The sequence below is a fragment of the Chroicocephalus ridibundus genome, chromosome 6, assembly GCF_963924245.1.
Source record: "Chroicocephalus ridibundus chromosome 6, bChrRid1.1, whole genome shotgun sequence".
NCBI lineage: Eukaryota > Metazoa > Chordata > Aves > Charadriiformes > Laridae > Chroicocephalus > Chroicocephalus ridibundus.
The window spans coordinates 46,819,807-46,836,237 of NC_086289.1; the positions used below are offsets into that span (position 1 = coordinate 46,819,807).

Here is a 16,431-nt window from a genome sequence, read left to right on the forward strand (position 1 = left end):
GGAACTCCGTGTGTTTCCATAGTCTTCAGGAGTTAGGCAAAGCCAAATTCTTTAAGCCCTAATGAATAACCTTTTTGAAGTGGGCTATATTAACCTCTGAAGAGCCTTGTAAGAAAGCTAATATGACAAACCTTTCATTTTGAGAATGGCTAGGACCTCAATCTTCTATTGTTTATGAAGGTAGCCACAAAGTAACACTTCTACATATCTAATTCCCTGAATTTATTGATATTCAGAAAGTAATACATCACACTTTGTGTGCAAACATTAGAAATAAAAAAAACCAATCCTCTGCCTCTGGGGACTTAAGGTCAACTCTGTTTATTCACAAGCTTTTTCTTGTTCATAGCACAGTTAGTCTTGCATTTCAGAAAGCATACAGGGATCAAAGAGGCAAACAGTAAAACTGTCTGTGATAAGTGATCACGTATAATGCATTTCACAATCCATAAACTCAAAAATAAAAAATAAAATTCTAGAATGGATATGTGTTGTGGTTTAACCCCGGCTGGCATCTTAGGACCATTCAGCTGCTTCCGCAGTTCTCCCTCTTCTGCCCCAGAAGGGCAGGGAGAAAAGGAGGAGAAAAAGGAGAAAAGGAGGAGAAAGGAAAGAGAAAAAACCTCATGGGTTTAGATAAAGACAGTTTAATAGAACAATAACAGAAAAAGTAAGATAACAGTAATAATAATGGTAAAAGAACATACAAGATAAAGTAATACAATGCAAGTGACTCTCATCACCTGGTGAACTGGTTTCCCAGCTCCTCCTGAGCAGTGATTGTGGATTCCTGTCCCTGGCCAACCCCCATTTATATATGTGTTATATTTATACCAAGCATGCCGTCTATGGTATGGAATATTCCATTGGCCACTCCATTGCTCTATCTGTACGCCTTCCCAGCTTCTGTGGGAAGCTGAAAAAAGTCCTTGAATAGTATGAACATCACCCAGCAACAACTAAAACAAATGCATTATTGAGATTCCTTTCATACCAAATCTTAACTCTGTCCCAGCTGAAACCAGGACGGTATGTGAGACTGAGGACCTATTTCTTGCAACTGACTAGTGTTATTTCATTGTACTTGAGACTGTTCAAAGGGCTGGAATTACCTTGGTGTTCTTCTGGCTGCTTGGATCTAAGGGAAGCCAAACTACTCGGAATAGTTCCTGTGTTTGATTTTATTTCAGAGAAGTGAGGATTTGATATTGGCAATATTAACTTTCCATGGAAGATGACTTAATTTCTTACCTTTCTATAGTGTGAGTGATCTCTAAGTTACAGAGGTCCTACCAGGCAGTTTCCTCAAACAAGTGAGGCTTGTATTTAGAGTGTTGTATGGGATCCTTAATTATCTGTTTCAGTTGAGCTTTATCTAACTCCTGTAACTTTCTGTAAAGACACAGATGTAAAACCCAGAACAGTTTTACAGAAATAGATGTGAATGATTGTACTCTGCCTTTCTTTACTGAGATGTGATCTAACCTGAACATTTTTTAGTTTTCTTGGAGTGCGTTGAATGTAGAACTCTGCTACACTGTTCTGGAAGAAAGAAACCACGTCTCTAAAGATGGAACTATTATTAAACTTTTCTGGAAATTGAGTTAAGCAGCCTGTAGGTATAATTACAAAATATGGTGAGACCTCTTCAAAATACTGGGTATCATAGGTCTCTGAGGAGGATTACTATTATCTTTCTTAGATGGGTAAGTGCTGGGAAATCACCATGTGATAGGAAGGAATGTGTATATGAGAAATACCATCATGCAATTCATATTACCATTTATACCCTACATCTGATTATTTTCACAGGGCTACTCTCTATTAATTTCAAAGTTATGTGTGGTAGAACTGAAATTTCTGAGCTTTGTTAATCTGAAAACTGGGGTGGGTGCTCCAGGGGTCAGTTGTTTACCAGCATTTTGTGGAACTTTGAATTCCGATGTTAAGTTGGCTGCTGGCTTGCTTCTGTCCTGCAGAAGCTAACTTCTTTGTGTAAATAGTTTCTAATCAGAGTCTGAGGTCTTCAGGTGTTTGGAGTTGAGGGATGCACCCATAGTTTCATAGGCCCTGGGAGTCTTTATGGGACCTTTTAGAGTAAAATGCCTTTGAGCTCACAAAATTTCTTCTCAATCAGGAGATGGTTTGCTAAAGTTATTGGAATAAATGCTGTTAAACTTGAACATGAGTATGTCAGGAAAAAAAACCCAAGGTTGGTATGGTATTATTAGTATAGCTGGTCCTCTCTTTTGGCTTGATGATCTTCCAGATTTGGCATAGCTCATGATGATCAATTTAGCAACCAGGTCTGAGGTGAGCACTATGTGTAATTTATTTGGTAGGTTGGCTTGATGCACTGTGTAGGGACTGGGTTTTGGCTAATGTACAAGATCCTGATTAGCTTTGTTCAATAGTGCATTTGCTTAAGGAAACTAAATGTAATAGAGGATGTTGTCTTTATTCACTAATAAAATAACAAGAAGCTTTAAAATATGTTAAATACACTTGAAATTTCAACTACAGAGTTATTAGTTTAAGGAACAAATGTAAACAGTGGTTTTATGATCGTATGCTCCTTTTTAAGAAATGCTGCAGAGGGCAGTAGAATCAGATTTTGAGGAATACCTTATTTTGTAGCAAGCCCTCTGCAGTCTAGAGCAATAACAGAAAACATGAATAGAAAATAGTGAAGAAAGGAGATGCCTGGTTGTAACTGGTTTACATTTTATTCTCAAGAGAAGCTTTCAAATTTTCTAGTACGTAAAGAAGCTTTTACAACTTGCTTGGACAGGTAGATGATTTTCAAAGAGCAGTCTTCAATGACCAAAAAGACAAATTTGTATCCTAAATTTTTAGAAGATGAGCATGTAACTAATATTTATCAAATGTTCCACATTAAGTACTGAAGTAGCTCGAGGTGGTTTACCTTCTTGATGGGGAGGGGGGTGTTCCCCAGATTGGGGTTGGGATAAGATATTGCACATTTGTAATTAGCATTAAATGATTGTTTAGCATGATTTAAAGTTTAAACATGAGACAGGATTTACAGGTTTTGTCTTGTTAGGGTGGAGCTTTATCAGTTAAGAAGAAATGTATGCTTTGTATGTCTCAAGCATCAAAGAAGTAAACTTGACCCAGGAGATTTCCTGTCCTCTGTTCCCTATTTAAAACTGTGTGAAGTAGAACTCTTCCTCTGTAAAACAGCTTCTTTTTTTTTTTTTTTAAATGTCATGAACGAATAGTGAAAATGGTCAAATTCCAAATCCTTCACAAATATTCTGTCCCAAACATTTTAAAGAATATTTCTGGGTAGATAAGCAGCTAGTACCAGAATTTCTTCAGTATGAGGTTTCCAAATTCCTCATTGAAATTTGTGATTACAATGCGAGGTTCCTTGACTTGTTATGAAATAAAATGGGATGAAGTTGAATTGACTTTGATGTTGATTTGACTTTCCAGTACCTGAAGGGGGCCTACAGGAAAGATGGGGAGGGGCTGTTTGCAAGAGCATGTAGTGATAGGACGAGGGGCAATGGCTTTAAACTAGAGCAGGGTAGGTTTAGAGCAGACATTAGGAAGAAGTTCTTTACAGTGAGGGTGGTGAGACACTGGAACAGGTTGCCTAGAGAGGTAGTGGAGGCCCCATCCCTGGAGACGTTCAAGGCCAGGCTCGATGAGGCTCTGAGCAACCTGACCTAGTTGAAAATGTCCCTGCTTACTGCAGGGGGGTTGGACTAGATGACCTTTAAAGGTCCTTTCCAACTCAACACATTCTATGATTCTAAATGAAGCAATACATTGCTACCGAGATTGACCACTAGATGGTGATGCTACAAAAGGATTTATTTCAATTGTAAAGCTGAATTTAACTTCTCCATCATACCTTCAGATTGCTGGTTTTGAATTTAACATTAGTTTTTATTAAATAGCTGCAACCAAGTGAAATTAGTCATAGATGTGATATGATACTAAACAAGTTTTTAAATTGTGGAATGGAAGTTGGAGTTTTCTATCAAGGAAAAAAAAGCTTTGAGTAATAGATTATTACAAGGTTTTAAAATAATGGTCCATGATGTAATAGGACAAAAAAAAAATCTTCCTTAAATTGCAGTATTCTTTATTTAAAGCAACCTGTACATGAAAGGGAAAATACTTTATTTATAGCTCTATATTTATGATGCAGCATGGCAATTCAGTATTTAAGTGTAGACCTTGATTTGGGCTTGTATGTATTTCTGTATTATGTTTGTGTATTACATGTTGGTATTTGGGGCTATTGTTTCACTGATAATACAGAACCTCCAAAGGAAGCATGCAATAGTTTGTAAGCTACTAAATATACCTTGTACTGGAAAGATATACAATGACTAGTGTGGTAAATGTTAATCTTTATCGTTCTCTGTAATAAATTCTTAGTATTACAATATGCACTGCCCATACAATATTCACAATTCCCATTCAAAATTTGCACGAGGCTGTTCTAAGAGAGTTTTCCAAGTATTTGATAAGTTCATAAATTATATTATGGTGTGGCTGCCTGCAGTAGCAGGAAACTAGACTTAATGATTAAGAAAAGTCTCTTCAGTTCTTTTTTTCTTTAACCAAATCTTTTTTGCTGATCTGTCTCTGGATATTTTCACCATAACAGTAATCTTCAAAGGGTGTGAGAAAAATGCTTGCCCTTGGTTTGTTCCATAGCACACGTAGCAGACATTGACAACTGAAGATAAATGTTTTAGTTGGAACATTGTACTAGATTTATTAGTCAAGTAAGGTATCTCAAATTTCTTATTCAGGCTATACAGTAAAATTTTAATTGCTGACTGAATAGCACAGCCAGAAGGAACTAAAGGTATTCTACTGGTTGAATATTTGTCATCTTTAGAATAGCTTTGTGCAATTATCAATGAAGTAGCAGAAGACTCCAGGAACTGTGAGAAATAGGGGAGGGGAGTATGTTAATCTTTACTTTATGCTTATGTAATTATGGACTCTTGTACATAGTTCATGCAACATAGTCGGCTACTTTACAGTTCTCATGCGTTCACAGAAATGATCATCTCTGTACAAGTGGTGCCTGGAACAGACAATACTGAGCAGGTCGGGCAGCACAGTGATCGGCCTTTTTCATTACTGGCTGCCTGTTTGATTTCATGTGAAAACCTGTTGTTCTGGCTGAGTGCTGTTATATTCTGCTAGAGTACTTCAGCTTCAGATAATGCGGTAAAAGTCCCTACTTCCATATACTAAAGATTTTTTTAAAAAAATGTTTTTCACATGCAGATTAATGCTGCTTGTACATTTAAAGCACAGTGGTGGAGTCTCTTCTGGTTATATAAACTTCATTCAGAGAAGAAAACTATGACTTCATAATATTATGACACTAATGCAAATGAGGTACTGCTTTCCTTTCTTTGAACAGTGAAGTATTTCAAACTAAAGAGGAATACTATTCCGCATTGAAAAAAAAAATATGAAAATTTTACTCCCAAATTTTAACTAGAAGGATCTCTTTGCCCAAGTGAAACATCTGGTGCTGGGTCAGAAACTAATCTCATAATGTGTTGAATGCCTTTGAACCAGTAGCTTTGCCCCAAGTCAGTGCCCCTCTGCTTTATCTGTCTTTACCTAGCAGTGTCAGATCTAGGAAAAATTAAAGTTATTCAGGCTCAGTTTGCATTAGAGTGAAAGTAGTCCTTTATTAGAGTAAAAGCAGTAAAACAGAGCTTACCTTCTTTGGCTTTATGAATCTCTGAGCTGTTGGAGCTCGGGATGGTATAGTGGGGATGGAAAGATTACTCTGTGCTTATGCTGTTAGCTACTGAGACAGGCAGTAGGTTAGTCGGACATTTTATTTGACCTAATGCTGTGATTGTGTGCTTTTTGGTTAAGTAGTATGCTCTCTAGCCTTATCTTTCCTCTTGCTAAGAAGTAGTGACCCCTGCTTTTTGTGCCAGATACCCTCTACTTAATGTAGTGTACACGTCACTTCAAAAAAGTTTCTGATCGTATGTATGTGGTACCCAAACCTTCTACATGATGAGTTTTGTAACCCTAGTAATAGCAGTCTAGTTGACTACATGCACACTCTAGTTTTACTCTGTGAAATAAATGTCTTGTCCCCACTTAGCGTATGCCTGTTTTTTTTTTTTCCCACATATTTAGACATATTTGGAAAAGTATTTCCAGGACCTAATGACTTTTAAGCTTAATGGTTTTAAATTAACTCTGATATGAAACCACTTATCTATTGGTGCTGCAATGCTGTAGAACAGTCTACTTAAACTGACAGTGGTATCACAGGAATGAAATATGGCAAGGTGGTACTCGTTCTTAAAGTAGCATCCGGAAGGGAGAGGAGAAATGAGAACTTACTCTCATTTCTGTACTGGAAAACATGGTGAAACTATTCTAAGGAGCAGAATAAATAAGTATGTGGAGAAATTACAAATGAAAAAGCAATGAAAGCTTTGTAAATAGAAGTTCTGCCATATAAATATCTTAGACCATGTGCATAAATAATCCTCTTAGTGTAGGTTTCTAGGTTTTCATAGATGCATGCAATAGAACTCCTCAAAAAATGCTTACGGAGAAATTTAAGCTGTCATGGAATAAGGAAAAAAAATCTTGGGATTTAATTATTTAAAAAACCCAACAACAAAAGGAAAGTAAAGGGTAGGAAAGAAGATCAGTAGCGATGATGGATGGACGTTACCAGAAGAATCTCATAAGAACTTGTGTTCTCATTGCATCATCTCAGAGAAATGAGAGCTCAGGGTTATAATAGATTAATGGAATAATCATCTCAGTACTCAAGTTACAGTCAAAAAGGCAAATGGAATATGAGGAATATCTGGAGAAGCAAATGGGAATAAAATTGCATTATTTTATCACTCTAGAAATCTGCACTGTTCCTTATCTGGATGAAGGCATATCAGTCTAGAAATGGTTCACAGAAGAGGAATAAGAGTGGTCAGAGGGTGTTCAATAAAAGATGCATCAATTTGACTCCTCAGTTTGTGAAAGAGCTGAGTCAGGAGATACCAATAAAACCTACAGTCAGTAAGCTTGAGTCACTAACATTGTGAAAATGACTAGGCAATGGTTATTCCAGAAATACAAATTTACATTCAGAAATATAAATTAGCAGGTGATGGTTGTCTTATAGCCCCTAAACACAGTGATCTACAGTCAGCTGATACAGCTACACCGATAAAGGTGTTACAGCATACATTGCTTGTCTCTTCTGCCCTTTTTCTTCAGCTGGAAGCAAGCACCTTTATTTAACTCTTTCTCATTAATCTGTATGGGAAATAACTGCTTGTGTAAATTTTGCATATACACACATGCTTCCTTTAATGCAGAACAACATCCTTTCCTTGTGAACCTGAATCTTGTGCTGCTAAGCTTAATACGTTCCCTTCTCTTTATCTCCTGGTGTGTCTTCCCTCCAATCACCCCATTCCCTCAAGTGCTTGCCTCGAAGTCTTTTAGAGCTTGTGGTGCTTCTTTTAAGAGTTCTCTGCTCATTAGAAGAGTTTTTCTGCTCTCAGAAAGAACTGATGGTCTGTGATTCGAGGAACTATGAAGGGCACCTTCAAGGCTAGCCAACAGTCAAAGTAATTGTGACTTCGTATTTCACCTAGTACATTTTCTTGCTTCTGTTATTTCCTGAATCCTGCTCCTGGCTGAGCAGGTAGGTGAGATTGCCCTGAAGATGAAAGATGCAGTTTCTATTTAGAAATTAAGGATCGATTGACACGTAATTTGCAAGATTGATTATGATTGTGAGAAAGTTGCAATCTGTTACCTTTTTCTAAATGGACGCCTTTCTAAAGCTTTATGACACCTTCATCAGGAAGACCGTACTTCTGGAGTTAGGAACATACCTAGAATAGTGAAGACTATAAAGATAAATTTGAACATACCCTCAGAAATGCCCGTTTTTAGACAAGGAACATACTTTGGTGTTCACGCTTGAGAGGAAGTGCTCTACAGTCTTTAAGTAAAATGCCTTGCCCAAATTCTTCCTAGTTAACTACTTTTAAATTTCCTGTAATTGAAAAATATACAAATATGAGCAAAGATGTCAGTTTGTGTCTTACAGTAAGAAGCAATTGACCAAATCTGCCCCTTTCTCAGTATGGATCTGCTCAACAAATTCTTGTCAACAGAGACAAGAAAGAAAAACTGTAACAGATGGACCATGGATTAATCCAAACATTAGAACAACCTGAGATACAGTAATCAACATCAAGTCGTCTTAATAACTGGTTATACTCTTTTCATCTGAGATTTCCCCTTAGCTCTCAGTGCAGTTGGGTTCATTTTGGTGACTGAAGAATGCCTAAAGAAACTCACATTAAACACAGGATGTTTTTATCAGTCTGGCGTGCCAAAAAGATGGGCGGGAGATTCATGAACAGGGTACGGAAGACCAGGCACTTTAATCTGCAGAGGCTGGTAGGTTCTCTAAGGTGTAATATGAGTAATAATGTAATAATCTTTTATAATCAATATTTATACTAAAATGTATCACTATAGAATAATCATGCTGGGGTGTTTACTTATAAGGTAATTTCAGTGGTAAAAATATCGACTTTTTATTGACCACATAAATCAAACTTGATCAAGGGCTATTGTTTCAGTCCTGTCTCTCAACGAAAAGCTAAGATGAGTTTCCTAATGTATCTTAGCGGAAAGAGTTAACAGTTTCTTTTTCCACAGTATCCAATTTGAGTAGTGTATTCCTGGGCTTTGGCTTAAAATATTGTATATGCTTGTTAATGAGACTTAAAATTTGTTATGCCAGTAAAAATGTATTAAACATAGAATTCTGAAAAGTCTAAAGAGTAAACATGAATTTATATCTACATTTTTCAGTGGTGTGTTTTGTTCCCCTGCCTGGAGAGTTAAAGTTGCATAATCTATATTTGAGTATTTAAATTGCATTCTGCACATTTCTTTTGTCTCTATTTTTTTTTTGTAAAAACCTAGGTGATACTGAAAATAAAATAAGTCACTGCCATTGTTTTTGGTGGTTCTTGAATTTTCTCTATTAAACATATCAGTTTATTCCTTTAGGATCTGTGCTTATTTTAGCCAATGTTCTGTTTAGCAGTATGGTAATAAAACTAATATAAGACACTTCTCAAATGCTTCAGGGGTTTTGTTGTTATTGTTCAAAAAGGGTAATTGAGATATGACTGCTGTTTGCATATGCAAACAGTTTTTTTTGCTGCGCATTTTTAATTTCAAGGTATGCATGCAGCTTGTAAAGGTATGTCCAGGAAACCTTTATCTTTGAGATTAAAATATGGTATTATGTCATGTTTTAACTTGTCCTGATAACAAGCTGATAATAAGAATTGGCTCAGGTACAAAGTCAGAGGAACTTTGTTCCAAGTATTTGATGTTAATTTTTAAATTCAGTAACCACTGTGATTACTGTATCTTGTTAATTGGCCACAGAACAAATAATGTTACTTTGCATCCACTACAAATGCAGATGTTTCTTGCAGTAATAGTATCAAGCTGTACAAAGGTATGTGTACTGACATAGAAATTGTAATTATGTGCTGGTTTGGTTTGTGGTTTATTTTTAGGATGGGTGTGTTTTGGGTTGTTGTGTGTTTGTTTTTTTTTTTCCTTCTAATCTGCAGAATCTCAATTCTTGCCTCACAGTAGATAGGGGCTTTTTTTGTTTTGCTGTGGTGTTTGAGTTTGGTGTGGGGTTTTTGGTGTGCTGGTTTTGGAGTCTGGGGGGGGCGGGGGCGGTGTTTGTGAGTTGGGGATTGTTTTTTGGTTTTATGTGGGTTTTTTGTTGTGTGTTTTTTTTTTTTAATGGTATCCACATCAGTTCAATATGAAAAAGGGATGATGGAACCTCTCGACACTAGGAGTTCCTGAGATTCCCTGGTGAGCCTCCCTGTTCTGCCTCCTGACTCCAGAGGCAGTCATTCACAGGTGCAATTTCAGCTACCATCTCTGTGTTGATGATCCTTAGATTGTCTCCTTTGTCTGGATACTACTTCTTTTTCTGTCCAAATAGCAATTTCTCTGTTATCTACTGCAGGTGTCTGACCCTCTGTTGAAATGTTCTTTGACCCTTGTCTTTACTCCCACACATAGTTTTTTCAACTGTACAAGTGGCCATTCTTCTAGTCTGGACTCCTTTTGCATTATCCTGACATTGTACCGTCTCTAGCTTTAGGGCATCCCTTTAACTTCAGGTTGCTTTGTAACTTGCAAAAATCAGGATTTGTCTCATCACCACAAGTACAAGCTCCTTCTACAAATAACTGCAACTGTTATCTTCCTAGGCATCAGCAACTCTTGCTCAGTATCATTAACATCCATATGGAGTGTAGGTGACACAGATTGCTGTCTTTTATCACCAGTGTGATTGCATAACCTCTTCCTGAAGTACTTTTCTGGATTTCTGTCTCCATTGACATTAAATCATCATAGCTTCACTTTCAGGATGTTTTTTTGTCCATAAGAGCTTTTCCTGAAGTGCCGATTTCTAAAGTCTCTTTGTTAGTGATGCCACTGTTGATCGTTGTCTGGGTGGGAATCATCCTTGAAAGAAACTGCCTTAAAAAACAGCAAACCTGTCTCATCTTCAGACAGATTGATATAACAGCAAGAAAAAAAGAAAAATAGGTACTTGGTGTGTTGCTTGTCCATGTATTGTGGTGTTTCAGAATTTTAAACAATACTCTCCGACGTGACTCTGTTTGGTGCCTATGGAGACATGCATATAGAATCATAAAATGTGCTGGGTTGGAAAGGACCTTTAAAGGTCATCTAGTCCAACCCCCCTGCAGTGAGCAGGGACATCTTCAACTAGATCAGGTTGCTCAGAGCCTCATCGAGCCTGGCCTTGAATGTCTCCAGGGATGGGGCCTCCACTACCTCTCTGAGCCACCTGTTCCGGTGTCTCACCACCCTCACTGTAAAGAACGTCATCCTAATGTCTGCTCTAAACCTACCCTGCTCTAGTTTAAAGCCATTGCCCCTCGTCCTATCACTACATGCTCTTGCGAACAGCCCCTCCCCATCTTTCCTGTAGGCCCCCTTCAGGTACTGGAAGGCCGCTATAAGGTCTCCCCGGAGCCTTCTTTTCAACCCCAGCTCTCTGACTGTCTTCATAGGAGAGGTGCTCCAGCCCTCCGATCATCTTGGTGGCCCTCCTCTGGACCTGCTCCAACAGGTCCATGTCCTTATGGCTGAGGGCTCCAGAGCTGGACACAGTACAGTACACAGTATAAAAATTCTTAAAGATGTTTTTTTTTAAAGTTATACTAATATTCTTGCACTTAGATCTTTTAAAAATGTACAGCAGTGTTGATGCTCAAGAATACATGAAGAAAAACATAAAAAATATTTTCACTTTGACTCTTTATAAAAAGACTCGGGATTCAAAGCATGTAATTTGTAGTTTGTTGCAAACGTATTCAGTCATAGCCAGGGATTAAGAAGTTTCTCCAGTAATAAATTGATAGGCATTTTTTTCAACCAGGTATTTTCTTTGAGTCTGGAAAATATAGGGCTCAGGTAGGGCTGCAGTCTTCCCATGAAAAGAATTCACATTGTAAAAAGCTTGTCCATTTCAAAGGATCGTTGCATCTACTATGTCTCAGGCATTTCTTTAGCTCCATTATCTATCTTATGAACATAGCTTTGAAGACACTGCACAAAGCAGATTGAGTTTCATATGACTTACACTGATAAGCCATTGTGTTTTATGAATATTAATAAAGGCTATCTGAAAGATGTACTCAGAATATTTGTATGTGATATATTATTGAGCTGTACTAGTGAATAGAAGTAAATGGTGCATTGATTTATTACCACAGCTTTAAATTAAGGTACTTATTATTTCTGCTTCTAATGTAAGCTGTCAGGAAAAATTTGTTACACAGAATAGGATAGCTGTCAGTAACAATTCGTTAAGCAGAAGATCATATTGCACCAAAAAAAAGTGTATGAGGGAATTTGGTAATCCCCACTGGTGGGTTTGTAGAATTGTGGTGTTGTAAGTTGTGATAGCATTGTAAGGAACTTTTCTGCATTTGTTCATCATATGGAGTTTTCTTCTTTTTGAAAATGTTTGCCTCAGTGTTATGATTATAACTATTAGAGTATTTTGTATAGAAATATACCACAAACCATTTTGATAACTTTGCATTGGATTTCCAGAGGCAAGCTTGTACTGAAAACATTGACACTTAGCTGATTTCCTAAGTAATCTCTTTGTGAGCTGGAAGATTTTTTTTTAAATAGTTGGCTATAAAAATTTGAATGGTAAATTCTGTATGGTAACTTGAATTCCATATAATCTTTTAGATAATTACTGCATGAATTCTTTTTTACTGTGAAGAGGGCAGAGAAAATGCACATCTATAGCAGTAATACCCTTGTGATTTGCATTGAAAATCAAAGTAATGCTACTGAAAATTCGTGCATAATAAGAACTCTTCATTTTTTGCCAATTCGTGTACTTTGAGAAATAATGTTGGGTCACAAATACATATATTTATTGTTTTTGTATTATGCTTACAGTAGTCACAGAATTTTAGAAATGGGTGGATCATGACCTAGAATAAGAACAATGGAGTGTTGACTTTTAGTGTTTAATCTTACTATCTCTACTCTTCTTGCTGACTTAAACCACAGCAAAACAACCCCACTAGACATCCATTGATATGCAACACAAAATGACTGTTTTGTGGCACAATCATATCTTCCCTGTATAGTTGTTTTATGCAGTAAGGAAGGGAGGAAAAAAGAAGAAGAAACAACCAGCAAATGCTGCTTTCTTGAATATTTTTTCTGAATGTGTTGTTAAGGTCTTTGTATTCTGTGAAACATTTTCAGAAAGACAGGATCAGTGAACAAGTGCAATTATACTGCATGCTCCCTGTTTTATTCGGTTCAGGTTTATAATTTATGCAAGCAAGGAAGTGAAAAGATGCTATTGGATCTTACTACAGGCAGTGGTTGAAACTTGGTTATTTTTGATCCATGCTTTCTCCACCCAGTAGCTGTTATCATGCACCACCATCCTCATAGCTGTGAATTTATAACATTGTACTGTACCTGCTACCCAGTTTCTCTTAAATATCTGCTGTCAGCTAGGAAAGAGAAAACAAGCTTTTGATCCTGTGGATTCTGAAAAAGGAAAAATAAGAAAATAAGTTGCTTTTTTTTTTTGATTGCTCAAGATTATGCTCATCATTGTAATCACAGGTAGAGAAGGGATGTAGGGGGTGGAAAAGCTTGGAAGAAAAATAGCACCAGCTATCAAGAATTTTGTTTTCCTGCTTCGTAAATGATGCTGCTGTAATTCTATCTGCATTTTTTTTTTTTTTTTTCTGCTCATTCACCACTCAGCAGCTGGTAGGGAAGTAAGACTGCCTGGCAACCACCTGCAGAGCTGCAGAGATGAATTACATTTTCGGAAATAACACACTCCTCTATTCTCGCGCCAATCGAGGCAACACTAGCTCAAGCCACAGTTCTGTAGGCCCAAAGCAAAAGCAGTGGGCAAAGAAAGGCTCGACAGATGAGTTACGGAATGAGCCTTCCCGTTGGCAGCAGATAGTTGCATTTTTCACTCGGAGACATGGTTTCATTGACTGCATTTCTGTTGCTGCCAGCTCCACCCAGGTAATATGCCACTTGTTGAAATTATTGTGTCTGCATGTTTTCTGGTTACTTGCTAGTTAGAAATAGCAATCTATTTATATATGCATGATTTCACGTAATCTCCAATTTATGAATGGTGATTTCTGTCTGCTTTCATTCTTATATTTTACAGAGCTCTGTATGATTGTTAGCATTAAAGCATGAAAATGGAAGCACTTAAATGAGATCTGATTTTTTTTTTTAAAGTTATTTTGCAAGTGGTGAGCCTCCAGCAAATGTAAATATGAGGTATTTTAATGAAATACTGAAAAATATAGTTTGCATTCTACTGCCTAGCCCTGGAGGGGAATAGCGTAGTTAAGAAATACCAATTTCATAGCTGTAGTAAGATCACAGTTCAAATAAAGATTACATGTTTCCTGGTTAAGAAATTGTATTTAAAGGATTACATAATTTAAAGTCTTAATTATGTGTAGCACAACAAATTCTATCCTGTAACTGTTTTCTGGGATTTTTTTGCTGCTAATAATCCATAAATAAGGTGAAGGAATACCTTCCTTCATGCATACATACATAATACATATTTCATAGTGCAGCCTGTAAGAAAAACATGACATTTTTCAACTTGACTGTCAGTCTGCTCTGAGTGATGTTTTTAGTAATCATTATTGAAAGTCGGGTAGAAGGAGGCAAGCCAAATTTCAAGTCTGTAGATTTTGGGATGAGTTCTTAAGGTTGATAATTGGGAGAAGTTTAAACTTACTGGCATTAGCAGATGAGTATCTCTTTGGAGAATGCTGAGGTGTTAGCATTGTTTAAAAATGTGACATTAGATTAGTTTTGTTTAACTAAATTCAGCCTTAATCAAGAATAATTGCTTTCTTGATGTTGTGTAACCTGAAGTACTCCAAGAACTTGTAAAAAAAGGAAAAAATTATTACTCTCAGACACTGTAATATTATTAAGATATTTCATATCTCTTGGTAATTGTTTCAAAGATGATAAACTGGCACTTCCTATAAAAGTCTGCTTTTTGCCTGTTTTTTGCTGGTGAATTTAGAGTAAACACTGAATAGGAGATCTTAGAAGAGGATTTTAATTTTCCTGTTGCAAATGTACATGAATGTCAAAGAAGGATCCTGTAGCTTCTATAATAGGTTGTTATACAACCCTAAGTGATGCATTAGGCAGATATAATAGCCTTTAAGTACTCTTATTTTTTTAAAGCCAAAATATACAGTATGAGCCTTTTGAATAAATATTATGATTGCTTTTATTTGTTTAATGCTCGAACAAGTAATATTGGAACATGTGAAAATTGCAGTTGGACTGACTAGTCAGGACTAGATATTGGCTGATAAATAAAATATCAAATAGCCTCTGCTTTGGGTGTGGGTTGGACCAGGTAAAGGTCCCGAGATCCCTTCAAACTGAAACTGTTTCTGTGAATATTCCAGTCTTCGTTCTATTTTTCTACTGTGAAAAAGATAGCTTACCTCTGTGAAAGCCTGCCAAATTTTTCTTGTAAGTCTGACAGTTCTTCCATTAAAAAGAACTGCTTATACATGTTCATGGCCAGAAGGAGGGAAAGAACCATAAAATATTTTGAAGTGGTGTTAAAAAAACTTAATGAGCATATTCAGAAGTAATGCACTGAAAACATAAGAGCTTATTGAAGCCTATTCCTCTGAAAAGATGCTGTACTATCCTCCTACCTTATCCACCCATTGCAGCTGTTCTAGCCTCAGGGAGGGAAAAAGACATTTAAAGATTGCTCATTGTGGTGCAGTTTTGTTTTTCAGTTCTCTTCAGTTTTTGTTCTGATATAGTACTCTGAAAATTCTTGATGACTTTTATGTGTTCATTTAAGATACATCCCCATCACTTGAACGTAATCACATTTGCAGAGCCCAAATAAATAATTAGATGTGATGTACTTCTCTAACCTTGTCTGTTGAAATTCTACTTGTGATGATGGGCTCTGTGTGTTCTTGTTGTTGTGACATCGTGATTTTTAACATATACAAAATCAAACTGATGTTTTTTAAAGTACTGGCATCTTGCTTCTCTTGTCAATCTGCTACATAGCACCCATTTTTAGCTATCCCTTCATTTGCCTGGCTTTCTTGGATGGGGTGGGATGGCATGGAATGGTGATACTTGTTCAGTTCCCTCTGTTACCAGAGAAAGGGAAACGACTCCCGGAGATTGGGGTGCGTATCCCTGTCCTTCTCTGGGGCTTGCAACTGGTCACCTTCTCCCCAGCAAGGTGGCAAGAGGACTGTTGCTAAAGCTTTGGATTTTGGGGTAGGGTATTTTTTGAGTAGGGGGTCTTGTACCCTAAAGGAGCAAGGAAGAAGCTGATGATGGATGTGGTAGCACTGCTTTTTGCTGTAGTTAGCACTAGGCTTATGCCCAAAAGAATGCATGTCTGCACAGGCACATTGTGGCATGGGGGACTAGGGAGGAGGGCAAGGCTACTGTGAAAAGCCACAGCATCCTGAAGACTAGCAGTCCATTTTCAAGGATTAAAGGTGTCTTATTTACTAGGATTGCCCCTTTTTAATGTTATTAGAAGATTCCAGTCACCCAGCTATCACAGGAAAAAGGCAGCAGTGTAAACAGACAGGAACACAATCAGTAAGTGGGCATTCTGACTCTCTGCTTGTGCCCTGCACTAGCCAAGGTCTCCAGGGTGCTTTGCATGGAACTTGTGGTGGTTGTACTGATTTGTAGACTTTGCATTACTTTAGTAACAAGGAGTTCAGCCATCAGAGG

General features: G+C 37.2%; 1 protein-coding gene across 18 annotated transcripts in view; it reads left to right on the forward strand.

Moving 5' to 3' along the window:
• The window catches only part of DLG1 (discs large MAGUK scaffold protein 1), a 163,111-nt gene that overhangs the window by 57,189 nt on the left and 89,491 nt on the right, over positions 1-16,431 (forward strand). For 2 of the 18 annotated variants that reach the window (XM_063338656.1, XM_063338652.1), the window contains exon 1: positions 13,100-13,674. The exons of 13 other annotated variants lie outside the window; for them this stretch is intronic. In XM_063338656.1, the coding sequence (XP_063194726.1) occupies positions 13,450-13,674 (225 nt within the window). In that variant the 5' untranslated portion in view covers positions 13,100-13,449. Of the gene's footprint in view, positions 1-13,098; positions 13,675-16,431 lie in introns of those variants that run through there. 3 more of the 18 variants (XM_063338657.1, XM_063338658.1, XM_063338654.1) reach the window with 3 other exon arrangements.